At 44.7% G+C, this 27,061-nt stretch overlaps 1 protein-coding gene across 1 annotated transcript in view; it reads right to left on the bottom strand.

The window, feature by feature from the left end:
• Positions 1-14,315: 14,315 nt before the first annotated feature.
• The window catches only part of T265_03834 (hypothetical protein), a gene marked incomplete at both ends in the record, with an annotated part of 75,777 nt that continues 63,031 nt past the window's right edge, over positions 14,316-27,061 (bottom strand). The window contains 2 exons of the mRNA XM_009168415.1: positions 14,316-14,611; positions 17,526-17,819. Coding sequence (XP_009166679.1) covers position 14,611; positions 17,526-17,819 — 295 coding nt within the window. The remainder of the gene's footprint in view (positions 14,612-17,525; positions 17,820-27,061) is intronic.

The following is a 27,061-nucleotide window of genomic DNA, read 5'->3' as shown; positions in this document are numbered from 1 at the left end:
GCTAAGCAATTTAAGGAGGCCCTAGCATCTGGTGGATTTAATCTTACATGTTTCTTCAGTAATGTGGAAGGAGCATTGTGTGACCTACCCGAAGCGATATCTAATACTACACCACTTCAAGTGATCGTCAACCAGACTACGAAAGGAGAACGTTAGGCATGTTATGGGAGAATACGACTGATTGTTTCTGTTTCAAGGTTGAAAGCTGGATAGTATCCCCACTTGTCGTGCTTTACTGTCTTACGTAGCTTCATTCTTTGATCCTCTGGGGATGGTTGCACCGGTACTACTGCCAGCAAAGTGTCTGATTCAGGATTTCCGTCGAAGGAAAGCGGCCTGGGACGATGTTATGCCTGAGAATGAAACGTTGAAATGGAAGAACTGGTTGCTGAATTTACAATATGTAGAAAGCATTCGCATAGCACGGTGTATCCGACCCAAACCATTTGCTTCAGATTGTAAGACTGAGTTGCACGCATTTTCCGATGCCTTAAGAGTCCGGCTATGGTGCTGCGATCTGAATCCGACTGATCGATCCGCCGATAATACCCTACTACAAATTATTGATAGGAAAGTCCAGAGTTGCCCCCATCAAGTAAAAAAGCATACCGCGATTGGAGCTCACTGCTGCTGTATTATCTGCCAAGCTAACTGCTTGTGTGGGAGAAGAACTGTCTATTGATGTAGATTCCTTTTTTCTGTGGACAGATTTTATGATCGCGTTACAAATAATACGTAACCGAAATACATGCTATGAGACCTTCGTAGCTAACTAACTAGCGTCCATTCTTGATTAATCGGAACCTGAAAAATGGATGTACGTCGAAGGCAAATGCAACCCTGCAGATATAGCTTCCCGGGGTCTACTATTGAACACATCCAAATTGTCCTTGCGGTTATCTGGCCCTGAATTTTTGAGAAATGATTGCAACGAGTGACCCTCTCATCCGGTTGGCTATCCTATTCCTGTTGCGCATGTAAAGTCATAGGAAGCTGAGGTGGTACATACTGCCGCCACTTATGTATACTGGACTGATCGTTTTGAGCACGTGTCCAGTTGGAGTCTGCTCAAGAGGCCAGCGGCGTGGCTGCCCCGTTTCTGCCTATGGATGAGATGCAGAAGATCTGTGCTGCCCAGAGACGAGTTATGTGGTAGACTGACCAGAAAGGATTTGGTGGAAGCGTATCGTCTTATCCTTAGGTCGGTTCAAACAGCTTGTTTGACAAACGAAATAAAACTACTGAAATCCACAGTATCTTCTAACGCGATTACCGGGTCAACTACGACGACTCTCCCAATTATTCACCAAGGTATTTTACGTGTTGGGGGACGCCTTAGATGGGCTCCAGTGCCTTTCGACATGAGACATCCAGTAATTCTCCCAAGTCATCATTTCGTAACCAGGCTCCTCGTCCAGCATACCCATATACTGAACGGCCACGTTGGAACTTTGCATGTCCTTAATGCGCAACGAGAAAAATGTTGGGTTAGCAAAGGTCAAACAGTCTTTCGAAGTGTTCCACATTCTTCTTCTTACTGCAAACGCTGGCATTCTCAACCAGAAGTACAAATTATGGCTCCAACTCCTGAGGATAGAATGTTTACTCATGAAGCACCTTTCGCAGCGACTGGTATAGATTATTTCGGACCTTTGTTGGTAAAGCTATGTCGTGGGTTTGAAAAGCGTTACGGATATATTTTTACTTGCTTGACAATACGTGGTGTGCATATTGGGGTGGCCTGTTCACTCGAAACGAGCTCATTTTTGTGCGCCTTTTCCAGGTTTACTGCTCAGCGAGGATATCCAATTCGTATTTACAGTGATAATTGCATCAATTTCCGTGGTGCTGAAGTTGAGTTCAGACAGAGCCTACAACGGATGAACCAGGAGAGTGTATAAAGCTCTTCTACAACGAGGATGTGATTGGATTTTATTCCATCAAAGGCTAGCAACAGGGTAGGCGTCTAGGAAAGAATGATACAATCTATTCGGAGGATACTGAGTTCGTTACTTGGTGATCAGCTGGTAACCGAGGAAGTTCTTATAACTGTGCTAACCGAGGTGGAAAAAATCATTAATGATTGACCTCTGACGAAGTTATCATATGACCCTCTCAACCTTGGGGCACTTATTACTAATCACCTCCTGTTACTCCAGGGTAANACTGGTATAGATTATTTCGGACCTTTGTTGGTAAAGCGATGTCGTGGGTTTGAAAAGCGTTACGGATGTATTTTTACTTGCTTGACAATACGTGGTGTGCATATTGGGGTGGCCTGTTCACTCGAAACGAGCTCATTTTTGTGCGCCTTTTCCAGGTTTACTGCTCAGCGAGGATATCCAATTCGTATTTACAGTGATAATTGCATCAATTTCCGTGGTGCTGAAGTTGAGTTCAGACAGAGCCTACAACGGATGAACCAGGAGAGTGTATAAAGCTCTTCTACAACGAGGATGTGATTGGATTTTATTCCATCAAAGGCTAGCAACAGGGTAGGCGTCTAGGAAAGAATGATACAATCTATTCGGAGGATACTGAGTTCGTTACTTGGTGATCAGCTGGTAACCGAGGAAGTTCTTATAACTGTGCTAACCGAGGTGGAAAAAATCATTAATTATTGACCTCTGACGAAGTTATCATATGACCCTCTCAACCTTGGGGCACTTATTACTAATCACCTCCTGTTACTCCAGGGTAACCCTTCAGTCGAAAGCTCACCTGGATCGAACATGAAGTTAACTCGACGATGGCGCCAGGCACAACAGTTAGCCGATACTTTCTGGGTCCGGTGGATAAAGGAATACTTACCTACGCTGCATCAAAGACAAAAGTGGGTGGGATCTGGCCGTGAGCTTAAGGTGAGTGGCTTGGTTCTCTTAGTCGATACGTCCGTATAATAATAATAATAATAATAATAATAATAATAATGTTTATTCCCAGCTTGTGGGTGGCATACCGTCTGGCATGATCAGAGTTTTGCAGTCAGAATGGAACAAGACTGAGAGATTTTGGGGGTGCGGATTGCACAAAAGGAGGACAATGTCACAAGCAGTTGGGAATACCCGATGATATATCAATAATAGGTTACTTCCCAACTGGTTGGGAAAAATGGACATGAGGTTCGACTAGATCAATGACAGTCATGTGGCATGAACTAAAACTGAAAACCATTGCTGGCCATGAGTGACCTTGGGTTGTTAGGTAAATGGCAGAAGTCACACCGAGCAAAAGTGGAGATGGAGATGGGGTAATTCAAACTGGGAGCACATGACAAGTTTTGTCTCAAAAATGTGTTTTAATCTGAAAGCAAGCAGACTTACTGGATGCACTGTTATAGGGATATCAGGCGCAGGGGAATAGGTTGGATGGGGGCAAGTTGTTAATAATTAGGGCTACCTGAACTCCGTATACGGATTTGAACTTGTGCAACAGGCAAGCCAAAATTGCAGCAAAAAACCAGGCTAGCCAAATCAGCGCGAGAATTTACTGAGTATGGAAGAGCTCATCCCAGAGACGTGGCTGGATGGGAACTGCTCGAAGTTGTGGCTACAGGCTTGAGTGAGCGAGGGGTTGCGGTCGAGATTCTGGAGAAAATAGTGCCGGGGAGTGCCATCTCACTGTGTATGACAATGCCATGCCATCATCGCACTGACATGCTTCGGTTTATGAACAACCCCGTAACGGTCGTCAAGGGTCGGAGAAGGGATACGCAGTTCCGTGGTGAGACGCCGGTTCTGGGTGAGACGGAGATTGGCACAGGGAGTCATGCAGATGTAGGCTCACGGATAATTTTCCTTTTGTTAGAGGACCGTGCGAGCGTAGACTGAGCACCAGCCGGTTTGAGCGAATAACAGTTCTAAGGTGCGTTTAGGCAACTGCGGTCAAGGACTGAAGGTTGGGAAGAGAGGCGAAGAGAAAGAAATAGAATAAAAGCCGTAGCGCTTGGTGGGTGTAAGGAGATATGAGATACAATGGCGTCGATAGAAAAAAATCTAAAAAGGGAAGACAGCAGGCTAAATAGACCCAAAAAAGGTGAATACGTCTGCTGATCTAGAAGCCAAGTACTAGTTGGGCCAGAGTAAATGCCTAGTTTTAGGAAGGTGAACTTTGTCGTCGAGGTAGCTGGCAGGGGGCTAGCTATTGAACTAGTTGAAAACGGACGGTATTATTATTATTATTATAAGTTTGCTCACCAAAGCGTCATGACATCGGGTCCTTGTTGTGCAGAAAGAAAAGTTACTGTCAGCGGTGACAGTGGACAAGCGAAAAGCGGACAGGCAACAGCTTCCCAGATAAGTGGTAGTAATCGTAGCCTAACTGAGGTCTACTAAATCAACCTAACAGGAAAGTAAGATTAAGGATCACCAGTCGCTGAGTCAATGCTGTCGACTCCAGAAAACTAATGGTGCATGGCAAAAAAGCCATTAAGTGCTAGCTGCGACTGTTTTTAATCAAGAAATCATAAGTTATTAGCATTTTGTGCATATGATCACTCTACATGACAAGAGGGAAGAACATGTGTGCTGTGTTTGAGTGATGAAGTGGACTAGGGGTGGTACGACTCCATTAAGACGGGAGTGGCAACACCTTGCACGTCGACGTTAGCCGTAAACCTCACAGGTACTCTCAGGCTACTCATGCGTGAATGTTTTTTAATATTCTTTTTGTTTATTTTTTAGAGCAAACGGGAGGACAGTTGTCGTCCCCTTGTATTTCTCGGTGTTGTGGGACAAGTGACAACCGGAACAAGGCCAATGCAGCTACAGATGAACAGCAACGCTGCTCTTTTTTGGTTTCCCTGAATTGAAGGCCAGGCTCAGAACCACCGGCGATGGGCGATAAACCCGTGCTACAGGAGGGGTGGCGAGTATACGAACGCAACATGGTGCAACGTAACAGGGCGATCCTGCCTGCAGGGCGTACCCGTCCACTACACTAGGTTTTCATCCCTCTAGGCTTTCCTGGCCAAAGGGAGTTGTACAAGCGGTTACGCCAGGAAAGGATGGACGAGTTAGTGACGTAATGGTTCGAACGGTGACGGGACTCTTGAAGAGAGATGTTCGAAATTTGTGTCTTCTCGAGCAAGCCATTGAAGATCAAAGTCCACACTTGACACCGCGGAAGTGTTAATTACGTGACGTAATTATTTGTTTCCTTATTCCTCAGGCTAGTTCATCACCCTTCTGTGACTGCTCAAGTTTCAAGACTGAACCGTTCTATTCTATACAAAGCTGACCCTACCTCAACCATTTCTATAGACGATTTGTCTACATTTATTTCTGGACTTGTTGTTGAAATTTTGTCCCACTTTGAACTGAACAACAATTTTCCCGCTTATTTTGCCCGATAGCACGCTGCCCTTCGTGTGCCATCCTGTGTTGCTAACTGCCCGAGGTTCAATCCAGCCGTAAGCCTTTCTGTAATTCTCCTCACGATTTACTGTTAATTTCCTATAGAAACACGGTCTACCTATCTGTACTGTCTGCTCAAGTCCAATTCAATATATTGTTCACTGCCCAATTGTGACTACTGAACAAACGCAGGTGAAGTCCGTAGAATTCGGTTTCGCCGCAATTATTACTGACCGCCCGTTGGTGAATTAGACTACACGTTACCTGTCAGATAGAACACCTAGATCGTGCGTTTGGGCTAAGTAGCCTTTTCCTTGCTTTGAGATCATGACCTTAGCACTGGATCTCACAATGAGCTGAAAGTAAAGTGAAGAATCGTTTTTGCGAAACAATAATGTGGACGTAAAAGATAGTCTCGACATTCATCCTGGTCGCTAAAGGGTGTCGAGAAGGGTAAATGAAACAGAAAGACCGAATGATATCTAACTGCAAAAATTTAACAAACCATCGAAAGCTTTGGCTGAGCTTTTTGATTTCTTCTAATGTTTGGTCGTAAATTTGGCTTAATCAGAGGTTAAGATCATGCGTGTCTATAGATGCAGATTTATCGCCCCGGTACGTTGATGATACGTGTGTATGACAGACAATAATTTATCAGACTGAGGTACGTGCTAGTTGTATAGGGGGGTGTAAGGGCATTAGTGTATTTATCAGATGAGGACTCGTTGACAGATGTTTGGTCGTTACGGTTGGAAAGATGGCGAGCGGATACAATCCTGCCTTTTTCTCCTGGGAAACCAACATTTGGGTAATGCAGATTGCAATTTGTAAGTCCGACTTAATCAATTGTTGGGCACGGCCAAGTCTTTTCAGCACAACAGGTCTTTAATTAGCCGGAATGGTATAGGTAAACCATAGTACGATCGGCGTTCAAACCGAAACACGGGTTTATGTAAACTGGAATCCGTGGAGACTCAGAGGAGGGTCCTAATACATCGGAGGATATCTGGTTGAGCCAATTTCTAGTGACAGCTTTGAAGGCCTTTGATCTTAAGTTTAAATTGGACTTAGCTTTAGACTTCTTGTTGAGAAGTTCGACTGGCCCGTTCCCCTGAGGATTACAAGTAGTTGTTCGACTAGTACAAACTCCCAAGTCATTCGTGTATTGCGGTTTGACGGTAGCCTAAACCGTACATTTTAAATTGACGAGCTTTACATCTTGGAGGAAAACGGTCGAGATTTTGTAAGGAGCAAAAGTGACGCATGTTATCAAGTCGTGATGCCCCAAAGTACCACGAAGTTTCTTCAATTTATCGCTACCGATCACGTTGCCGCATAAGTTTCGGAGTAAGTCACCAACGAACAGATGTCTTTTCTAGGTCTGTAGCTAAAATCTAGCCTAAAGCGGAGATTTCTATTTTTCCTCTCCGAATTTTTGTTTTTATTTTGCTTTTCTGCGGCACCGTGCATAAGGGAAACCAAATCTTTTTCAGGGATAAGCTTGATATATTTCACAATTAAATGACGCTTCCACACACAGCTTGACTCAAAGATGGTTTTAGTCTCTTCTCAATAGCAGAGTGATTCCCTTTGCCCGGTTCCAGTCTTCCGGCAAAGAAGGCCGCCTGTCGGCCGTTTTGAGTTGGAGATGGGGCAACGGCTACATCTGTAAGGTTCGTCTCTTGAGCCACGAGCACAACATAGCCGAGTAATAATAATATTATGTATTCCCATCTAGGGGGTAGAGTGCCACCAGGCAAGATCATAATTTTACGGTCAGAATCAAAGCTTCACCGGCGGGGTCTGTGGGTAAATGGGATCGCGCGGTAAAAGGATAGCGTCATAAACAGTGGACATTATCACTGCCCACTAGCAGCACAATGCTCTTAGCTGCAAAACCCACACAAAGTAAGCGAAACTTTTTGCGTCAAAGTGTCGCATTTTGTTGCGTGCTTACTCAAACCAGAAACCATCCTAATATATATATTTATATTTTTCCAGCTCACCAAATTTCATTGTCCACGGAAGCTATCATACATCTGGAAGAACGTTTGGCAGAGTATTTTCCAAGCAGCACTTAGATCCCGAAATGCCTAAATGATGCTCAAACGTGTGGACTTGTGCGCCAATAGATGGCGTAATCCAACTGGTCAATTCGGACTCAAAGCTAAAACCACCAATTGGGGGGCTTAGTTTTCACACAACGGGACCGAATTTTTAGTGATGAACTGGAACACACGGCAATTGAGCTCAGAATATCAGTCCCAACTTTTCAGCCTTATCCAGGTACCACTGATGCGTGACAAGTATGCCGCCAGAATTTTTCCGTCAGGTGTATCACTGCTTCGGCGGGCAGTAAAATTTGGTGAGCTCCAGACTATTGAATGCAGATTAGGATGATTTTTGGTTTGGACATATAAGCAACAAAATGCAATATTTTGGCTTACAAAAGTTCATTCTATTCTTAAATGTTTTGCAGCTAGGAACATTGCGTGGCCAACGAGTCCAACATATGGGCCTTGTGGTGGTTTTGGCTTTTAGTTCACGACCTACTTCGTTAACTTTTCTCCGGAATGTTGTACGGCTCTCGTTAGTGAGCGCTCATATTTCTGACGAGTGTATTGCAAGCGTGCCAGCAGCTCGCTGTTAGCATTTTTCGAAGACTTCCTAGCCGAAAAGATGTAGCTGTATGTCTGCCGTGGTATGTTCCTTGCAGTTAATGGTAGTTCCATTTGATTCGTAAAAGCAGTTGATGTTCCGTTCATGCTCACTCCGTGTGATCAACAATTAGTGAGGCTGTCAATGTAAGTGTTAACGTTACTTGAGATTTCCGACTTGATTATATGGTCTGTAGTAAGTTTGGAGTGTGCCACCTCGTTACTTGTACCTGAGGAGATGTGAGGGAATTCAAACACTTTTCCACATACTTCAAAGGCCGTGTGCGACTTCGTCCTTCGAACCGGTTGAAAGATAACAGTAATAATTGCAAAACGTCCTGATACATAGGGTCTGCTTCCTGATGTTGCGCTCTGGTCGTCTTCGGGGCAAAATGTCGCAATATTTATGCTATGTACACAACCGATCGTGGAATTCTGTCCTGCCTTCCATTCCCTCTATACACAAAATGGCAGACAGACACTTAAAAGGCCAGCGCCCATTTACCGGAAAGTTAGTTCCACGGTCTGTAACTATCTCCTACCGCTCCTCTTGGACCTTGAGCCACTATGTCTCAGACAGATCAAGCTTAACCTTACTCCAGTACACAGGTTCTTACACCGAAATGCGTTTAGGAGAAGCTGTGTCAAGCATAAAGGTACGTCCTTGGTATGGATACTGTGACTTTTGCAACATCTTGGTGTACTAAAACACGTACAAATTTACACCAGTGCTTCCTCGTGGTTTGCTAAGCTCTATCTTAAATATTCTCTCCAAACAGGTTCGTAATATCACAAACTATTTAAATTTTCTGAAGTCGTGGGTAACTTCCTAACTAGCGAAAACACTCTCTTGTTATTTAATACTCAACTGCTTCCAATCCCTCCCACTCGGTTCCAAAGCACCTTTGTTTTAACGACAGAATAGTTAGTGGAAAAAGAAGCTCATCCCAGCATTACATCTTTCTATCATCCTGACACATTTCAAGCAACGTTCGCCTGCAGTGCCTGCCCAAACTGAGCTTGGTGTATTACCGACCTGGCTTTCTGCTCAGGCAACATATACCCTGTTCCTTCTAACTAGGTGCCTCTTCCGGATTACTCTGTCAGCTCCTCTAACTGACCGATGCTTCGTTCTACCTAGCTCCATCCAACAAAAACTAAAATAAAGCTAGAGTTTCTCATTCCTTTGGGCGTACCTAAAAGTCTGTTTCATGATGCACAAAAAGCAAAATTCTCGCACGGACCCGCAATCTATTAGGGACACAAAATATTGAGAGGCGCTCTTACTTGACTTGGTGGCCCACAACGACGGTCCGTCATTGTTTAACCGTATCACTGGCGGTCTGAACATCTCCAGTTTTTTAATTGTCCCAATGGTAGCTGCAACTTCATTCGTCTTCTCAGCCACATGCTTGCCTGTTCAAACTGCCTGAGCTGCTTTACTGGCCTGGGTGTCACTCGGCTGTATGAAATATTTGGTAGCTGAATATGTTTGTTAATACACAATTTGCAATTACTGGTGTTTGTCGGCTTGCCAGCTCCCGGATTTCATAGCATGCACGAGGGATCAAAACTTCGTGCGTTGGTCAGGTACGCCCTGCACTACTGCATGGTGCGTTTGTACACGCGCCACCCATCCAATAGCACATGTTTCAACAAAAGCCAGTGGGTCTGAGCCTGGCCTTCATTTCAGAAATGCCATAAAGGAGCATTGTTGTTTTATGTTCGTAGCTGCCGATGGGACTTGTACCGCTAATACCACTTAGCTGACAATGCTACGGAGAGAAAATCCAACCCTCCGTCTGGCGAAAACTTTAAAAACACATGTGATAGGCCCATCATACCCTGCGAGGCCCATGACTCACGTCGACGTGCAAAGCCGTAGCCATCTCACTCAATTCGCGACCAAGCGTAACTACGCACTCCTCTTCACTCCTTCCCAGCGTAGTCGAACACAACAAATATACTAAAATTTATTATGGGGTTCTCAAACATCCAATGCCATCACCAGATGCTAGAGCGTATGGGATTCTTCGCCATGCAGCACTTGTTGATTTAAGTTAACAGTCGTGCCGCAGGAACTAGTGACCTTTTATGTTGCACTCACTTTCTGCCCTAAATCGCGGCTTTATATAAATCACGCAGCTAATTCCAGATAAACGAGTCCATCAACTAGAAAGTTGTATCCCCTTCAGTCCTTGACGTTTCTTGTATACTGCTTCTCTACATACTTATAATAGTATGGTCTTCGCCTCTTATCAAGTTCAGCCAGCCCTTGATAGCTAGGGGACTGATCACAAATTCCGTCCCATTTTTCCTGCCTTTTTTCACCACCTTTAAAAGATTTTAGGCTACTTGATACCTCTTCATATTAACAAGGCTTCGTTGAACGCAACCTATTATCTCGTCTTTCCAAGCTTCGATATTTGGCGGCACATGCTTTTAAATGCCCGTACGGTCGTCATCCACTCCACCTTGTCTGTGTTTCAATCAGAAAACAGCTGAAGATACCTGTGATCCTACACCCATTTTGTTCGACACATATGGATCCCGTCAGCGAACCTAAAATCCTACTGTCCAAATAATGGCACGTCCTCACTCCAAGCGCCATAAGCATAACGCTTTATTATAAACCGTCTATTATGTCTGTAATGCCCACAGCCCAAGTATGATAGTGCGAAGATAGTGTAGCACTGCCATGCCCAGTCTGATGGCATACCCACTCTTGACTGTGCCCTTCTGCCCCTTTTTTCCCCTATATGCAACTGCAAACCAATTCATCGCCGGTCTCCAGCCGAATTCAGGACGAGTTCATGCCAATCTCCTGAACATTTTGTTCAGATGTAACCTTCTTGGCGGACTTTCAGTATGTGCTCTTCACAGAGTCAGCTCTTTTCTTTTCAGTACGCGAATCATCCTGTGCGTTAGCGGTAACTCACTCTCCCGAGGAACGTTTCCACCCGACTTCGCGTAACCAGCGACACAATTATGTTTACACAGTCCTACCGTACACCGCGATTCTGGGATTTTAGCCCACATTTATTCGCGTTACAACTTTCCCAAATCAATCATCCCACCTACGCTTTTCGCGACCCTAGCTATTGATCCAATTGTCTAAGTTTACGAACCTCAGCATTCATTTTTAGTTTCACTTCAAGTCAGCCGGTCGGAACACTGTGACGATGCTGTTTCACTAGACCCGTTGTTCTGGTATCCCATTTTGCGCAACCTGCTCTTTTGTTATCGCACACCGGGCTGGACTCTCTAGTTTCGCCTCTTTGCGCTGTCCGCCGACAATATTTATCACTCCCCAGCTTCGCTGCATTTTTGAGCGTTCGGAAATGACTTCAGTCGTACCTTTATTCTGATCGTACCATTTGAAACTTGACTGGCGGTATGTCACCGACCAGCTGAGAGTAAATTTTATTATTATTACCCTGGGAGTTGTAGTTCGCTTGTGCAGTAGAATATTGCTTCAGATTCTTAGGGGCAGACCAAAAACGGTTGAACCCGGGAAACGTTGACATAAAGCTTCAACCTTTAACAGTATTTATTTGAAAGTTGAAATCTTTCCAAACAGTAGCAGATTTGTAAAAATTTGTTTAGTTTTTCTTAAAGTTTATGTTGTGCGCATTATTCATGCAACTATCGGCTGTCTGAGAAATTTCTTACAGGTCAGTCGCTCCAAGTGTTTTCTTCCGTACTGGAAAATGGATATTTTGGCGGATTTACTGAACAATAATAATGCCGCCCTTGTCCGCGCAAAATAAAAATGCAGAAGCCATTTTCAGACGTTGCAGATGTCTTACGAAACAAACATAACAAATTCGCTGCTGTCAGTAAGGCTAATTAATATTAAGCACGTCCTGTATTAGGTGCAAGTTATTTCTTTCACCGATGTACCGACTCCTTGGTGTTGTCATCGACTGATTTAGTTGTTTAATGGGAGGTGAAAGCAGACAGTGCAATATCCTGGCAAATGTGTCGAAGTGTTTGGCACAATTTATGCAGAGTGTGGCTACATTTTGGGTGCTTGTAACGTGCTCGACCAGGAAATAGTAGAGGTATGCTGAAATAGGGGTAACCCATCACACTGGCTACGGCAGTTAAAGTACCGTCATTGCAACGGATGAGTTTCAATTATGAACAGCTCCTTATATGATAACCGCGGTTATCGGCAAAGTAATCGTGACAAATAGAGACCAGTGTGAAGCAAAGATGCTCATGAGTCCACTGAGGTTGTAGCGTGTTTATCTGCTGCCACCCAAACGAGGCAATAAGTCAACCGGATCCATAACGAGCAGTTGAAATTAGAAAACGGCAAAAGAAGTTCTACTTAGGGGCTGTAGAAATTTTTAGGATTGTATTCCAAAATGGCAATTAGCTACTAGTGATTACATTATCTTACCACTCTGGCGGGGCAGCGCCATCCTTTTTCATAAACGATGATCGACATTTAGGTGCAGATGGTAGGGAGTGGCCATGTTTAATTAATGTAGGCAGACGCATTCATTCAGGAACATAGAGGCCTGCATTGGCTAAATGATGCGCCGTCAAGGCTCGTATGTAGGTGGCCATGAAGCTGGGTAGGAAGATCAGAGGTATTTGTATACGTTTTCAAAAATCGTGGCTGAAGCAAACTTGATGTCGTATCTAACCTGTATCTGGATTTTGAGCGTGTAGGGCGTTGGAAGGGAGAATTGTCATGTACCAGGGTGAAACTAACAAATATGAAGCTATGACGGAAGCTTCTGGAATAAACCAGGACACTCGTCTGAATACTGGGTGTATGACCTGCAGGGGAAGTCAAGCTACGAGTCACTGTGTATAGTAGTCTGTCAACGGTGGATACGAATAGCCTGCTGATATTTCAGGCAGTCAGAAAGTGCTGTCTAATCCTGGAAGTTCAATGGGTCTAGTTAACCTATTAGATAAAAGGGACGAAAGATCGCACAAAAACGTGAGGTTCACGTCTTATCGCAAGAACGGACAGCGGGACGCCACCAAACCGTACGATTACAGCCTCACAAAATTTGGTAGAGGTACTGGTAAACAGTTTTTGCTCTATTAAATTCGATGTCGTGGATTTATAGGATGATTACGTGTCGTTTTCGTTGGGCCGCAACGTACAAGTGACGTAATGCAGAGGTGTTATGGGGCGAGGTTTTAAAACTCGATTTGATGGATTTGGCATTAAGTGCCCACCCACACACGAAGTAGTCGCTACAGGAGCGTGCACGGGTACAAGCTTGTGGATGCATGATTTCCCTTAATTTAAAGAAGCGTATATGAATTTAGCTTACGACCGCCTTTTACACACAAATTTTTCTTGAAAATCTCTGTGACTGATAGCGCATATGACCACAGAAACTTCACATCGTACATCGGCCCACTTGGGTATCCTTCATTGTCGACGACGGAACCGATATAGCAACTAGCATGTTCGCCTTTATACTAATTGGATATCTGAACAGTTTCACTTAAGGTGTGTGAGTATAAATTTTTCCTGTCCGGTGAAAATGCTTTCCGTAAGCAAGTGGTGTGACCACCCGTTACGTTTTTACCGATTCAAAGAACCAGTAAGAACATGATTCGCCACAGGCGGTGGTGTATTATTTTAAGCGTGCACATCGCAGACAAACAACACATCAGATTATGAAGGAGTGGCGTTCTCTGTCGGATGTGGCATAGTCGGGGATTGTTAACCAGGATCGCGCATAGAATTATGCCTGGCGATTGCAATAGATCGCAAGAGTGAACGACAGTGAGTACGTTCATATTGATAATGATAAAAATAATGTTTATTTCCCAGTTCGTGTGGGCATACACTCAGGTATGATTATAACGTTACAGTCATACTAAAAGCATGTTTAGCGGGGATCGTGGGCACGGGGGGTTAGGAAATAGGACAGCATCATTAGGGGCGGGTATTATACCGAATAGGCATGCCGCCACTGAACCGGCACGGGAGGGATGCACAGTTACAATGTGCCGTTGGAGAGAACATTGAACAAGGTCAGATCGCTAGGAGTTGAAGTAAGCGGGCAAACAGCAAAGCGGGGAAGGGCTTAATAAACGGCTTCCTGTCTGACACGTGGCAAAAAAGTGTAAAGGGTGAAAAGTGAGGAAGCGAGACATCTGATCAGGTGAAGAAGCAGAGTTGGTGCCATCCAGACGGTCATGTTGAACTAAAACCTAAAGCCACCGTTCGGGCCTGGTGGTTCTGGACTGTTGAACTCATGGCCAGGGTCACAAAATTGTAAGTAGGGTTGAATTGTGAGGTTCAGCAAAGCGGATTTGCGTTAACAGGAATCACAGAAACCGTAGGACTCACCTATGTTGCTGTTTTGAGTCGGGCAAGATAGGTCTTTTAAAGAGTGAGATGGTGGCATCACGCAAACAGGAACACGAACTGTATTGAAGGCCAATGAATTTAGTGAGAGGCACAGAAACAGAGGTAGTGAAATTCGAACGAGTAGTTCAACAGGTTGGAATGAATATGCCATGGAAGCAGTTGGGGTCAGGTGGTGCGTTGCGGTTAACGGAACGAGTGAACGAGAGGTCAGGGTCGAGAGAAGGAATTGGATATTTGCGGGTGTTCTATCAAACTAGGTATGGCAATGCTGTGCAATCATTGGCCACATTTAAGGGGATTAGGCTGGTGTGTGCAATTCTTCGGGTAGCGGGGTTCATTTAAGGCTGGCCGAGGAAACAGGGTGGAACAAAGCCGATATGGGAGCACAAGGTTCTTCGGTCCGTTTGGGGATCCCGCGGTTGTAGATCATAGGTCAGATGGGGTTGATAACAACCAACCAGGTCGTCCAAACCGGACATTGCAGAAGTTCAACACTTCGAAGATGAGGGGATGGGATGTGATAAGCATGGTGAGGTTGAAGAGACTTCAGATGGGATACTGCGCACCAATATACAGAGAAAGAAAAAACTGCCGCAATTAGGGTGATGACAAGTGATTATATGGAGTAGGATAAATATGGATTTGTACTGAATAGACTAGCGACTAGAGAGTGGGTTTGCAAACATACGGTATTGAATCACAAGGCATCTAGTAAAAGCCTATGTAAGTGCGTAGAGTTGTGGTATGGAGGTCAGATGTATAGGGGCCGACGGGAGTGAAATTCTAAGATAACCAATCACTCTGGTATTTATAAAATGAGTTGGACGGTACCAGGAGAGAAAACATGTGCAAGAAAAACAGTCACCAATCCCCGAAGCTCTGTTATCAGCTTAAATCTGTAAGTGGTGCATAGCCATGAAAACTTTCGTGTCCATTATTGGGAGCGGAAGGCAGATGTGTTCTTTGTTTGGTTGACGAAACGGGTTTTGGTGCGATGTGGCTATGCTCGTCAATGTGGGCCATAAGCATTGCAAAGTATCTTCAAGTTATCTCAGGTGTACTTTTTAATTTTGACAGATGATCGGCCTGTTTTTTACTCATCCGTGTTTTATGGCATTGCCAAATACGTAACTCAACTGGGGCGAGCCCGACACTGGCGGCAACCGAAAGAATCCAGCAGTACTTTTTTGATTTCCTGAATTTAAAGGTCAGGCTCCGAACCATCGGCGATGGGCTACTGGAAGGCTGCGGATATGCAAACGCACCATGGTGCAGGCTACAGAGCGACCCTCTTCGCAGGGCGTACTCGTTCACCACACGAGGTTTTCATCCCTCGTGCATACTACCAGATCCGCAGGGTGGAAACCATCCAGTCATAAATGCGGTTTGTGCATTACTAAATACTTCAGCTACCAATTTTCTGGTCGGGGGAAGGCAGGGCCAGTAAAGACGTCTCAGTCAATTCGAACAAGCAAACAGCATACAGGCACTGGTAAAGGTAAGTCGTGGAGGAGAAGTGAAACCACAGCTGTCAGTGAGACAGTGCGAAATGAATGATGATATTCACGCCGAGTGCATCATGGCTATACGGCTTCCGAGCGTTTGTGTGGGCTACCATGCCAAGTAGAAGCGCAACACAAAGTTGTTTGAAAGAGGGTTTAGTGGGGTAATCATCGGACGGGATATATACTTGCGCAGAATGAGCTCTGGTAATGAAGAAAAAAGCTGAATTTCGGTTGTTTTATCAGGTAGACTTAGGCTGATAGCACCAGCCACTAGACAGCTGACAGAGTAATCAGGAGCATGTACTTGAGTGGGACGAGGTATAAGTTGGCTGTGGAAAAAATAACCAGACCAGTAACGCAGTACATTTCGATTTAGTAGGCGCTAAATTCATACAACGATCTAAAGATAAAGAGCTGACTTTAATATGGCTTTCGTCAGTAGAGTTTGGCCGAGAGCAATAGTCGCTAGAGAGTTGATAGAGTGATCCGCTGTAGGGACTATAATAGTACGAGGTGTAAGTTGGCTTGGGTAAAAAATGAAAAGAGATAGCAACCAGGCCAGCAGCACAGCACATTGAGATCAAGTAGGCGTTTAAGTCCTACTTTGGCTTAAGTGGTTAGAGAGGATAGGAAGAAGTGATAACAGGATCTTTTACATACCCACCAATTGTAATGCCGCTTAACTCAAATTCGCACTGAACCCGATTTGTAGAGCAGGTCATAGGGTAGTGGAGTATCAGGAAAGGCGGCAGCAGTTTCACAGGTGAGGACTTTGTCTACGGACTCAGAAGAAGTATGATGGTGCATGACGCTTCGCAGGTGCTCAAGAGGGCTGTTCCAGATGCGAGCGTAATAAGCCAGAAAGAAGTAGTAGCGTAGGTTTGCACGACCGGGGTGGTCTTGCCTCTGATACAAAGGCTTTTTGGGTAGCAGACGGTGTAGGGGTCAGATTCAATTTTAACCGTTTAAGCCACAGTGGTTCGAGGCCTAGGATTTGACAGCGGGAGAGGTAAGAGAGGGGCTTGACCGAGGGAACAGCTTTTCCGTGAATGAGGGTTGGACATTTTCAATTGCGAGCCTGCGACTTTGAGTGTAAAGGCAGGAGAATGCGGGACGAAATTGCACGGTTGGTCATGCGCATAGCTTAAAAATTGTAACCGTTGTGTCTGGAGTGCAGTGTTAAAAACTGAGCCTGCGTGCTCTGGCAGCCTGAATTGTCACCCGGTGGGAAAAACTAAAAGTACAGGAGTATCTGAGGCTGAGATCTTTCATCGCCGTGGAACACGTGATAGGGTTTCCACTTATTGTGAAAGCATCAGCTGGGAGAAAGCAACGGCAGGAATTTGTGCAAATTTTGTGGAGGAGAAGCTTAGGCCAGAGTCGCTGGATCAGCGAGTCAGTTAATCTAAGTCGCGCTTAATATGGTGGGAGGCAGGGCTTGTGCAGAGGGGTAATATGTACAATCTTTTTTATCGTTCACGAAGGAGTAGGCCTTACCAGGGGATATTGCGCCGGGGACGTCACTGACGCACAGTAGGGAAATGATGGGGCATAGCACGCTTCCTTGGATGACTCCAACAGTGAAATATAGTGGACATGATTGCATGTCCCCGATTTGCGTTATTTGCGCCCTGTCTAATAGGAGGCGATCAACTAAAATAAGGCTTTAGTGATGCCAACGGTACTAAGTTTGTGTTGCAGGGAGGAATTTGGGTACCTGATGAAGGCCTTTTGAATGTTCAGGTAGACTGTTGCAGTGGGGTATCCAGCTTTGTAGGCTGCTGTGATAGTCTCAAAGAAGTGAAGCTGGCGGCCAATAACGGATCTCTGAGATAGAAATCCGTACTGTTGGTCATCCTTTGCATTTGTAGCTAAGAGAAACCTGATTAGGAGGCCTTTGACCGGACGTTCAAGGGCTTGCATTAAAAGAGGGGTATGATGAATTCCTCTGTAATTGGACGTAGTTCACCTGGGTCCGGATTAAAAATAAGGGCGGAAAACAGATTGCCTCCACTGAGAGGGGACTATTCCAGATTCGACAATGATTAGGAAGATTTAAGACAGAAGCCATAGCTGGTTTTAATTTCTGGCAACATTTTCACGCTTTACAGAGTATTATAGCTAAGGTTGTTAGCAACAAGAAAGCTATCGTCGCGTCGGCAATCTACGTGCTAATATTAGAAAGCGCTTCGTTATCTACCAAACACTTGTGTATATTTATGAGCTAAGCTTGTCCGCAGGGGTGTATGCTCGCATTAGTGCCGCATAGTACATTGATTCTTCTTTCATTATTACAATGAATAGCAAGCCAACTTTTAAAAACGTTTGCTGAAGCGACTCATTCAATTTGTTTTGCCTGGCAAGTATAATGCAAACCAAAGTTGTTGAAAAATCCACTTGGGAGGAGGTTGCTCTTGAACTTCCGTACGTTACCTTCCAATTAAAAAACACGGAAAAACGGTAAAATGTGCTTTGATTAGGTTTCGTGCCTAGTTGTTTAAGGTGGTAATCATATGCGGATCGTCGGTGATTGGTGACCTAGAGAGTGCCCTCCCTTTAAAAAATGCCATGAACAAGCTTTTGCTGATGGGTGCAGCTGGATCCGAATGGCCGCGTAAATTCGCAATTAAAACACAACGCAGCGTCTCCAAAATTACATCTGGTTTACTTTTGATGCGTGGCGTAGTAGTTTATCCTACCAAAAACCGTTCTTAGGTGAACGTAGGTAGACACTGACTGCTTTTAAACGCTTCGTTGTTATGAAACAGGGAAACACCACTTCTGGAGAACAGAAGATCACATCACTTTGGTGCACATTTTTTTCAGGGCGGATTTCTCCAATGTAATACACGAATAACTAGTTTCCTGGAACTTTGTTGAGATGTGAAGGATTTTTGTTCCCCGCTCTCGGCACTACGGTTTCCGGAGTGACCAAAAAATTTTCAGCTGACTCGTCATAATTAGCCGCAATGAGTGGAGCGTATTGCCCGCTTACCGAGAAAGTCTGTGTTTAGCCGATGTAGAATATTGTTTGGCAGATTTGTGGATTTTTTGGGAGTGACAAGCAGGCTATTTCAAAGCTCATTCATGGTCTGCGTTCAGCTTTCAAGAAATTAGGATTCCACTGAATCTGGCCCTCTTTATCATTGAGCATCACACTATGCACTGTTGGCGTCAATCTCAGGTCGACGCATACGTTTGTGCCAGTATTCTCATGTTACGTACCGTATTTAATCATGCGACGAATATTCGTCCCGCTGTTGTATTTCCTCCACCTGGTAATGTGGTTGCTATGCAGGATAAGCTCTCTGGCCCCAGGTCACGCTAGGCAGATCGTATAACACTGGGGCCCGGAAAACCATGAAAAATGTTTATTTCTATTGTATGGTGGTGCGGTAGTCCGTGACGAATAGGCTAACACTTATTGCTACGCGCACGTTCTATTATTAATGTTATTATTTAAGAAGCGTCCTTTAGATCACGCGCTGGGCCGAACGTGAAAGTTTGTCAAAGAATGCGGGTTGTCTGAAGCTCATGTACTATGGGCGCGATAGTAAAGCGTAACATTAAAAAGCCTTGCACACTATGAGCAGTCCAAGCGCGAAAAGAAACGAAAAATTATCACACTGGACAAATTAGAACCTGTTTCAAAATGCCAGAGCATTCTAAAATGCCCTCCAAACACCAAGTACAGGGAGCAGATGGGTTCACGTTGCTCGATTAACCCCTACTCATCAGCCTGTCTCAATTTTCGGCATGAGCTTATAGGTGTCGTTAAAACCTCCAAGTTATATCGTCACCTAAGCTTAAAGCTTGTTATCGCTGTTGCCAGAGATACAAGTGAGTGCTAGTAACTGCAATTCATGGGTTGACTAGACGTGGTATGATGGAGTGATGAAATGGTGTTACGCATAAAGACGTTGACTAGTACGCTGCGCATGACGCATCCACCGCTGCTGTGTACCGCAAAATAGATTCATGAAACTGCTCAAATTATACACTGTCATACAGGAACCTAGTGACCAACCTGTGGGACCTGCTCAGTCCATTGCGCACATAATGTACTTCAAGTGATTCGCACTACATGGTCCTTGAGTTGATGTAGGCACATTATTGTGCGCGAAGTGCTTCAGTGGCATCAGGGGTCCCGCGCCATGATCAAAGTCCATCTGTACTCTCACGATGTCGACTATTTGACTCAGAATTCAGGCCGCACTTCGGAAAATAATGACAACGTAATTTAAGGGTGGCGAAGTCAATAAGGAGTCGTTGTTTTCTTCTCATTCAGCGCGCTCGTTTGTTTATGAAGGATGTCAGCCTCACACTGACCTTGGTAACTAGGAAGAAAAGAAGGAATAATGTGTGCTCACAGCCCCACACAACTTGGTGAGTTAAGTTTTGGAGTTTGAACCAATGGCTATGCTCTTGAAAAACGGTTTCAATTTTCTTCAGGCTTTGGGTCATTTGACAGAGATGCTGCTGTTTTGAACGCAGTACGTTGGACTTTGGTTCGCCGCCGTAGCCTCAGCAACAGTACCTCAGCACGGACGGCCTGCAAGGTCAGCGCAGTACTAATGCATGAACATCGCACGACAGCTACAGAAAATCCTACCTTGTGACTCAGAAATAGCGCTGTGGCCAAATTTAAATACGTTTATTATATCACCACATGTTTGCATCAGAAATGACGGCTATAATGACTATGAAAAACATATCCCACATGAAGTCACCAGGGTTTTCCCGGAGTAGATTTTTTGGATCGATCTGGCTTTGACCTCGCTCACTTGAGAAATCCATTTTTTCTTAAGTTACACGCTTTGGGCTTCTAAATCGCCTTCACATTGACCGACGTTTAGCATGCAGCTACCATTTTCTCTAAGACATTGTGGTTCGAATAAATATTTTCCGCATTTAGTCTAATCCAGGCTCACTCCGAGAGCGATAAGTAGCCTTCTAATATACTTTGTTTTAACTGATCTCCAATTTCAGTTTTTTAGCGCATTTAATCTCAAAGTTGCAGTGCTAAGGCTTTGGGCCGCCAAGAATTCGCGCAATGCAACTGATTTCTCGAAAGCTACGACATTTCCCGGGTTTCCACTTCATAGTGTAGAATGCCTATGCAATATGTCTTTGTGCATGTATTTTGCAAATTATCTGCATGGTGATTAGTTTAGGTAAGCGAATCTACAAGGTCAATAAGCATCACCGACTGTGAAGGCGTTGTGTAATGTAATGAGGAATCGCAAGTTGGGGAAAAATTTGCCTCACAAAAGACGAAACTTCCAGAGAGTATTACAGGCGAAATATTTCCCTGAACATTCTAAAATATACATGGACCTTGTGTCTGCAAAATATGCGAAGTGCCGTTCGTGTGAACAACTTTTGCCCAACAGTTGCAGTTACCAGTTAAAATTACGAACGCCGCGTTTATTATTGGCCAAAATTCGTGCGTTTTTTGTTAAAACCGTGGTTTTCTATTATGCTAGGAATTCCAGAGTTTGATCAACTAGTCTCATCGAACCCACGTCACCCATAGCGGACACCTGAGTGAAACTAGCTGACGAAGAAAATATTCAAAATAGATTACCTAAAAAGTTGGGTTTTGTTGGTACATTTGTCCTGTCGGGAAGCGCAGGAACTACTAAGTGCGGAGGATTCATTTAGCCAGTGACATTTGAGATGAGAAGAAAACATAAGTGCGGTTATCGAAATATCACCATTAGGCAGGTGGCCGATAAACTTGGGGGCATTTCAGCGGCTGTAATATCGTAGAGGTTTATACAGGGATATCTCAAGCGGCTATTCCGCATGCCTTCTTGCTGTATCCCTCAGGAAATACGGGACTTAAATGGAATGCATGAGGTCTGGTTAAAAGACCAACTGGTTGAGGCTGATGGATCACATGAAAACATCTTCGTCTATTTCATTTAGCTCGCGCTTACATCATCAACCGTAATAGTCAGAGATTTATTCACGGCTGTCGAGTAGTTCCCCTTGGATCCGAAAACACAGGGACCCGGTGACTTCCGGGACACACCATGCTTATATTCCGTGACCAGGTCCAGGTATACATAAGGCGTTGTTTTTGCGAACCTGGTAGCAAGCACGCCTTTGTGTTTTTCAGATAGGCCGGGTAGAAGCGTGCCAAAAAGTAAGTTATTCTTCTGTGGGGTCACCTTTGTTACGAGCCTGAAGAGCATCAACGCACAGCGGGCAAGGTTCAACATCACTACAGTTGGTGTCATATGATACACGATCCGTTGCACACCAGCGGTCACTGTTGGTAGTCGGCCAGTCACAGAGAACACAGAAGCCCAACTCAGAGTCCCTACAGTACCATCTGAATTGCGTTGCAGTATCGTCGACCACCTTTTGCAGGCCGTCTTTGCAGACTTGTGCCTTGACGCAGCAGGATTTACCCCTAGGACAACCAATTGCTCAAAGATGATTGCGGCCCATCTGGCTTCCAGCTCTGAACTTTATCCACCACTCAGTTCAGTTGCTTACGAAGGCCGTCCGAAGCTGTTGCCGGTTGTTTAGAAACAAGTGTGTGGTAAAGCTGTCAAGGTAGTTTTTAGCCTGGAATCCACCGTTGATGGATAGGAAGGTAACCTAAGAAAGAGTCTATGACCAATTAATCTCGCTGCTTGCAACCGATTGAGGCCTAAATACGAAGAACAAATGGACACAGAGGGACCACATCACCTAGTAGAAGCGGGGCGTACGCATGCTCCATCACGGGTGTCAACCGTCTTGGAGCACCTGGGTGCTTGCAACACAAATTATAATTTGCCAAGCTTGGGTATGCCTCATCTTGATTGTTCCAACACTATCATGGCTCAGCATCGGTTGTCGTGTTCCAAGTTGCCTCAAAACGCATTCATTCGACAGATCCAATAAGGAACGTAGCCCCCGCCCTTTAGGATTTGCGTTGGTCACAGTGATATGACGTATGCATCACAAATTCTTAAATTAGCCATTCGGAGTGCCGGGACATCTTTTGTATTGCATGCTTTACTGCGTTGGAGTGGTGCACTTGGTCTTTAAGGTGGCCGTTCGCATTCTCCAAACGGTTTTTGGTCACATTATCAAAGTGAGTCATTCCGGACTGTGCCCATTTTCGGGTGATGTACAACCGGCAGGCCGTAAGATAAACGAATCGAGGGTCCGTGCAGCGCGAAATCTGTAGGTCTTGCTGGAATTTGTGTGCTTGTAATAACCTAACCTAGCGTTGTCCAGGCAAGCCATGCGGTGAAATATGGGCTACCTATTGGTAGAGCGTGTCTATTACCAAACGTACATTGATGATAAATGATGCGTACGTGCTTTCTGATAGATCTTCTGATGTGGAAGTAACAAACCATCACGTCACAGCCAAACACCACTCTTGACGCCCGCGTTTAGCCACCATCTAGTCCATGAGAGGTCTTAACTGGATAATTCCCACCTATCACTTCCCTGGATGAGCTGAACAGTTTACGCATAGAAGGAAACTGTTTGCTCTCCACAAACGCATACATAACCATACGCCCGGTTCCCATGGCGTCGGTTATCAAGAAGTAGTACAGCTTGCACCTACAGACCGGATATTAAGTGCTTTAAAAAACCTACCGAAAACGGCTCCTTGCACGCGTTCTGTCCACATTCACTACATTTAGAAAGGGTGCAAACGACGATATCTGCCGCCAATGGGCGAAGCATATCTGGCTATAGTGACCTTCCTCCGCCAGGACCGAAGGCATATCAATTGCCAAAATAAAACCCAACTACGTGGCACCTACTCAACTGAGAAGGTCAACACTTCCGCCAATGGTTGTACATATCCTGAGTGATAAGGGTCTTGCCGAATTCGCCGGCCACAAACTGCCGCACCAAAGGCGACGGCGTTCCATATTTCAGAAGGGCACTGCAGCTGCTCACCTCCTATTCGGTTAGCCATCAATTAACCAGAATCCCGCCGTACAAAACTTTGACAACATATGATTGTGTTCATTAGTTACGCGAAAGTATGCTGGTGCTTCAATTACTGGTTGGGCGCACAAATACTACATACTTATCCTTCATGTATTGATTTAAGACTTTTTTGAATGCCGTGAAGGGTGAAAACGATACAGCCCTAAAATTCTCACGAAAGGCGTATGAGGCCACCTCCGAAGCCATAGCACAGCTAGTTCAAGGTCCAATGGGCGCCGAAAATTTCAAAAAGAAATTAGTTGGAACATATCACAAAAAATTATGGCAGATGGGATGATCTTTCGTCCGAGCACATATGCAGTGAAACGCAACATTTTGGTTTGAAAAGCTTAACTCCATTTTCGAAGGCCTTGCATAAAAAGCATTGTGCGTCCAAGGTGCGGCTGGTTTAAGGATCAAGTAGTCCATGCATAAGCCAGCATTCTGATTGGTTATTTGTGCACAAGCCAGTAAACGCGTGCTCTCAAATTGCTTTAGCGCACAAGGCAAAAGAATGACGAGTTAAATGCTTAGAGCGTATAGATCAAAGAAAGATTATTTTTCAAGGCCAGCGAGAAAATATTCTGAAACAATCTGCCTTGGACCAGTGAATCATTTGCTTCGTTTGGCCAGTGCATGGATTGACAAACAGCTTTAGATATGGCATCGAAATTTTTTCTTGAGAAATTGGCGGTTGACAGGCTTTCATGAAGGAGGTCGCCCGGTAGATTGAGTGGATAATGTGCAAATATGATATGTGTACATCATACCACTAAGGCCTGAGGGAAATCATGGGGGCCGAGGGCTACGTTGTTGAAGGTTGTCTGCCGAACGATTATTATTGTTCCATAGTACTACGGCACATGAAACAGCAGCCCACCGTGCTGAGATATAACCTTGTTAGAGCTAGTAAGGTGATGGTGATCCACGCTGACTAAATTTAAGTTCCTCGTGCAAACACCAAAGCGCTCCCAGATTGCTGGCACCTGTCTGCGCATGTATGTCTGATTGCAGCTTATCTGAATAAGATCAACCTATTACATTTGTCTCGATGTTACCACCATTAGCCCTCGAATGTCCAAGTAAACCACTTACATTCGTGGTGGATGAACATCGGGCGCCGGAACCCAGAAGGGTCGCAATCATCAACAACCAGTCTAACGTTTAGGGCCGAATACTACTACATCGAACCTCGTCGTCTTTGACCGACGACTTCCCGTCGTTGGTCCAGGATACTGAGCTCAACCCAAATGGAAGCCTTCGCCCAGACGTCGGCTTGGGTGTGCTTTGTGAACTGCAGAGTAGTTGTATTGACCGCTGATGTGCAACGGATTACGTGTCATATCACGTCAATTGTAGTGAACGTTAAACTTGCCCGCTGTGTGGAGACAATTGTCGGGCTTGCTTCTAAAGTGAGTGCGTATATGAATAACCTAAGTTTTGCGCCCAGACGCCAGCCCGTACAGAAAGCGCTCAGGTGTGCTTGCCAAACTGTCCACAAAGAAGGCGTCTTATGATGCTGACCTGGACCAAAGCGCAAAATACCGTCGCAGCGTGTCCCCCAAATCTGTTTGGCATAGTCCAGTTTAGCGGTAGATATCAGCCCAAGTTTAGCTCCATTAGTAACTCCCATTTCTCCTCCATAGATAGAATGTGGATTTCATCGGATTCCGTAAAATAATACAGCTGGAAAACCCCACTGCAATTTCGCCCACTGTAATGGATTCACGTTCAACCTCAGGACACGATATCTTACTGATACTGAACGCATTTTCCAATTTGACGAAACTTATGACCTAAGAGATTTGCTCAGCTCAACAAATCTACAACAAGGAGAATTTGACAGACAGTCAATCACATACACACATTTCAAAACATTTTCGTTTTCGGGAATTCAGTTCCTTTTGGCGAATACTGAACGTCAACGTGTTGGATTTCGCTGCATGCATATCCAATAATAACACCACGATCCGCCTTGCTTTTGTTACAACTTGTTTCAATAACCCCCATCTGAAAACATCAGAGTTACCGAGACACACTTCAATTCACGGCCATCAGTCGGCGCAGGCATAGCTGGATTCAGTTTGCAAATATGGTTTATCTGGTTTGCAGATGAATTCACTAATCTGGTCGCCAGCATGCATCTGAATCATATGCCCTATCTGTTGCCTCGTATATGGATGGGCCAAACTTGGTAGTCGGTTCATGCACAAGCAAAACTCAGGTCACATGTACCATACCAAAACACTATTGCTCCATACGAGGTCTAGCGGCTTGGTAAAGGTTTGCAACAATGGTCACCTATGCCTCTGTGGGTCAGCGGGATGAGCTTCAGCGTAAGAGACGGTGTGTCGACGATTCGAATCCGAAGGCCGCCGTCCGACTTCTTTTCGACTTTCTCAGTTATCAACTTCTTACAAAGGACAGTAACGCTTTCGCTGACAGTCACTGACCAACCTGAACTCAACTTAAACTTTCGAGTATGAAGTCTGGGGTATGTAGTTGGGTTTGAAGCGAGATTTCCCGAAACACAAATATCGGCTTCCTGCCAAACCTTCACATGGACAGGTCGTGTGACCGGTAACAGGAGGATTGTGTGGATAAAGAGAGGAAGATTGAGGACTTTTCCAAGCTGGTGGATATGTCGTATAATGCTAAGTTTACGTAACCAACTTACAAACGTCAAAGTGTGCAAATCTCACGCAGAGAAATGCGTATCTAAAGGAATAATCCTTTTAATTGTTTCAGACTATTTTATCGCCTCATTTGAAAATATCTTTTACCTTAATTTCTACGGTTTAAGAATTTAACTCATTTTTCTTGGCCGCTGGCTATTCGCACAATGAGATTGATTTCTCGAAATCTACGGCATTTTCAGACTTGCCACTTCATAGTGTAGAATGTCTATGTATAATGTACATGCTCCTGTATTATTGGAAATCCTTTACTATGGCGATTTGTTTAAGTGAACTAAATCTCCAAGTGAATAAACACCGCCGACTTTGAATACCTTAACGGATGAAAAAAATCGCGAATTGTGGGAAAGGTTGACTCACATACAATGAACGTAACTTTCAGGTATTTTTCCACTGGAACAGACTTCCTCAACATTCTAGAATCTAAATGGCCTTTGGAGATGCAACTTATGCGCAGGCGCATCCGTGCAAACAACTTTTGGCCGATGATTCTTTGTTGCCAGTGGTGCACGCTAATTATTTGCTAAACATCGTGAACGTT

This window comes from Opisthorchis viverrini (assembly GCF_000715545.1).
Source record: "Opisthorchis viverrini unplaced genomic scaffold opera_v5_57, whole genome shotgun sequence".
In the NCBI taxonomy this organism is placed as follows: Eukaryota; Metazoa; Platyhelminthes; class Trematoda; order Opisthorchiida; family Opisthorchiidae; genus Opisthorchis; species Opisthorchis viverrini.
This window is presented reverse-complemented; position numbering and strand designations above follow the sequence as displayed.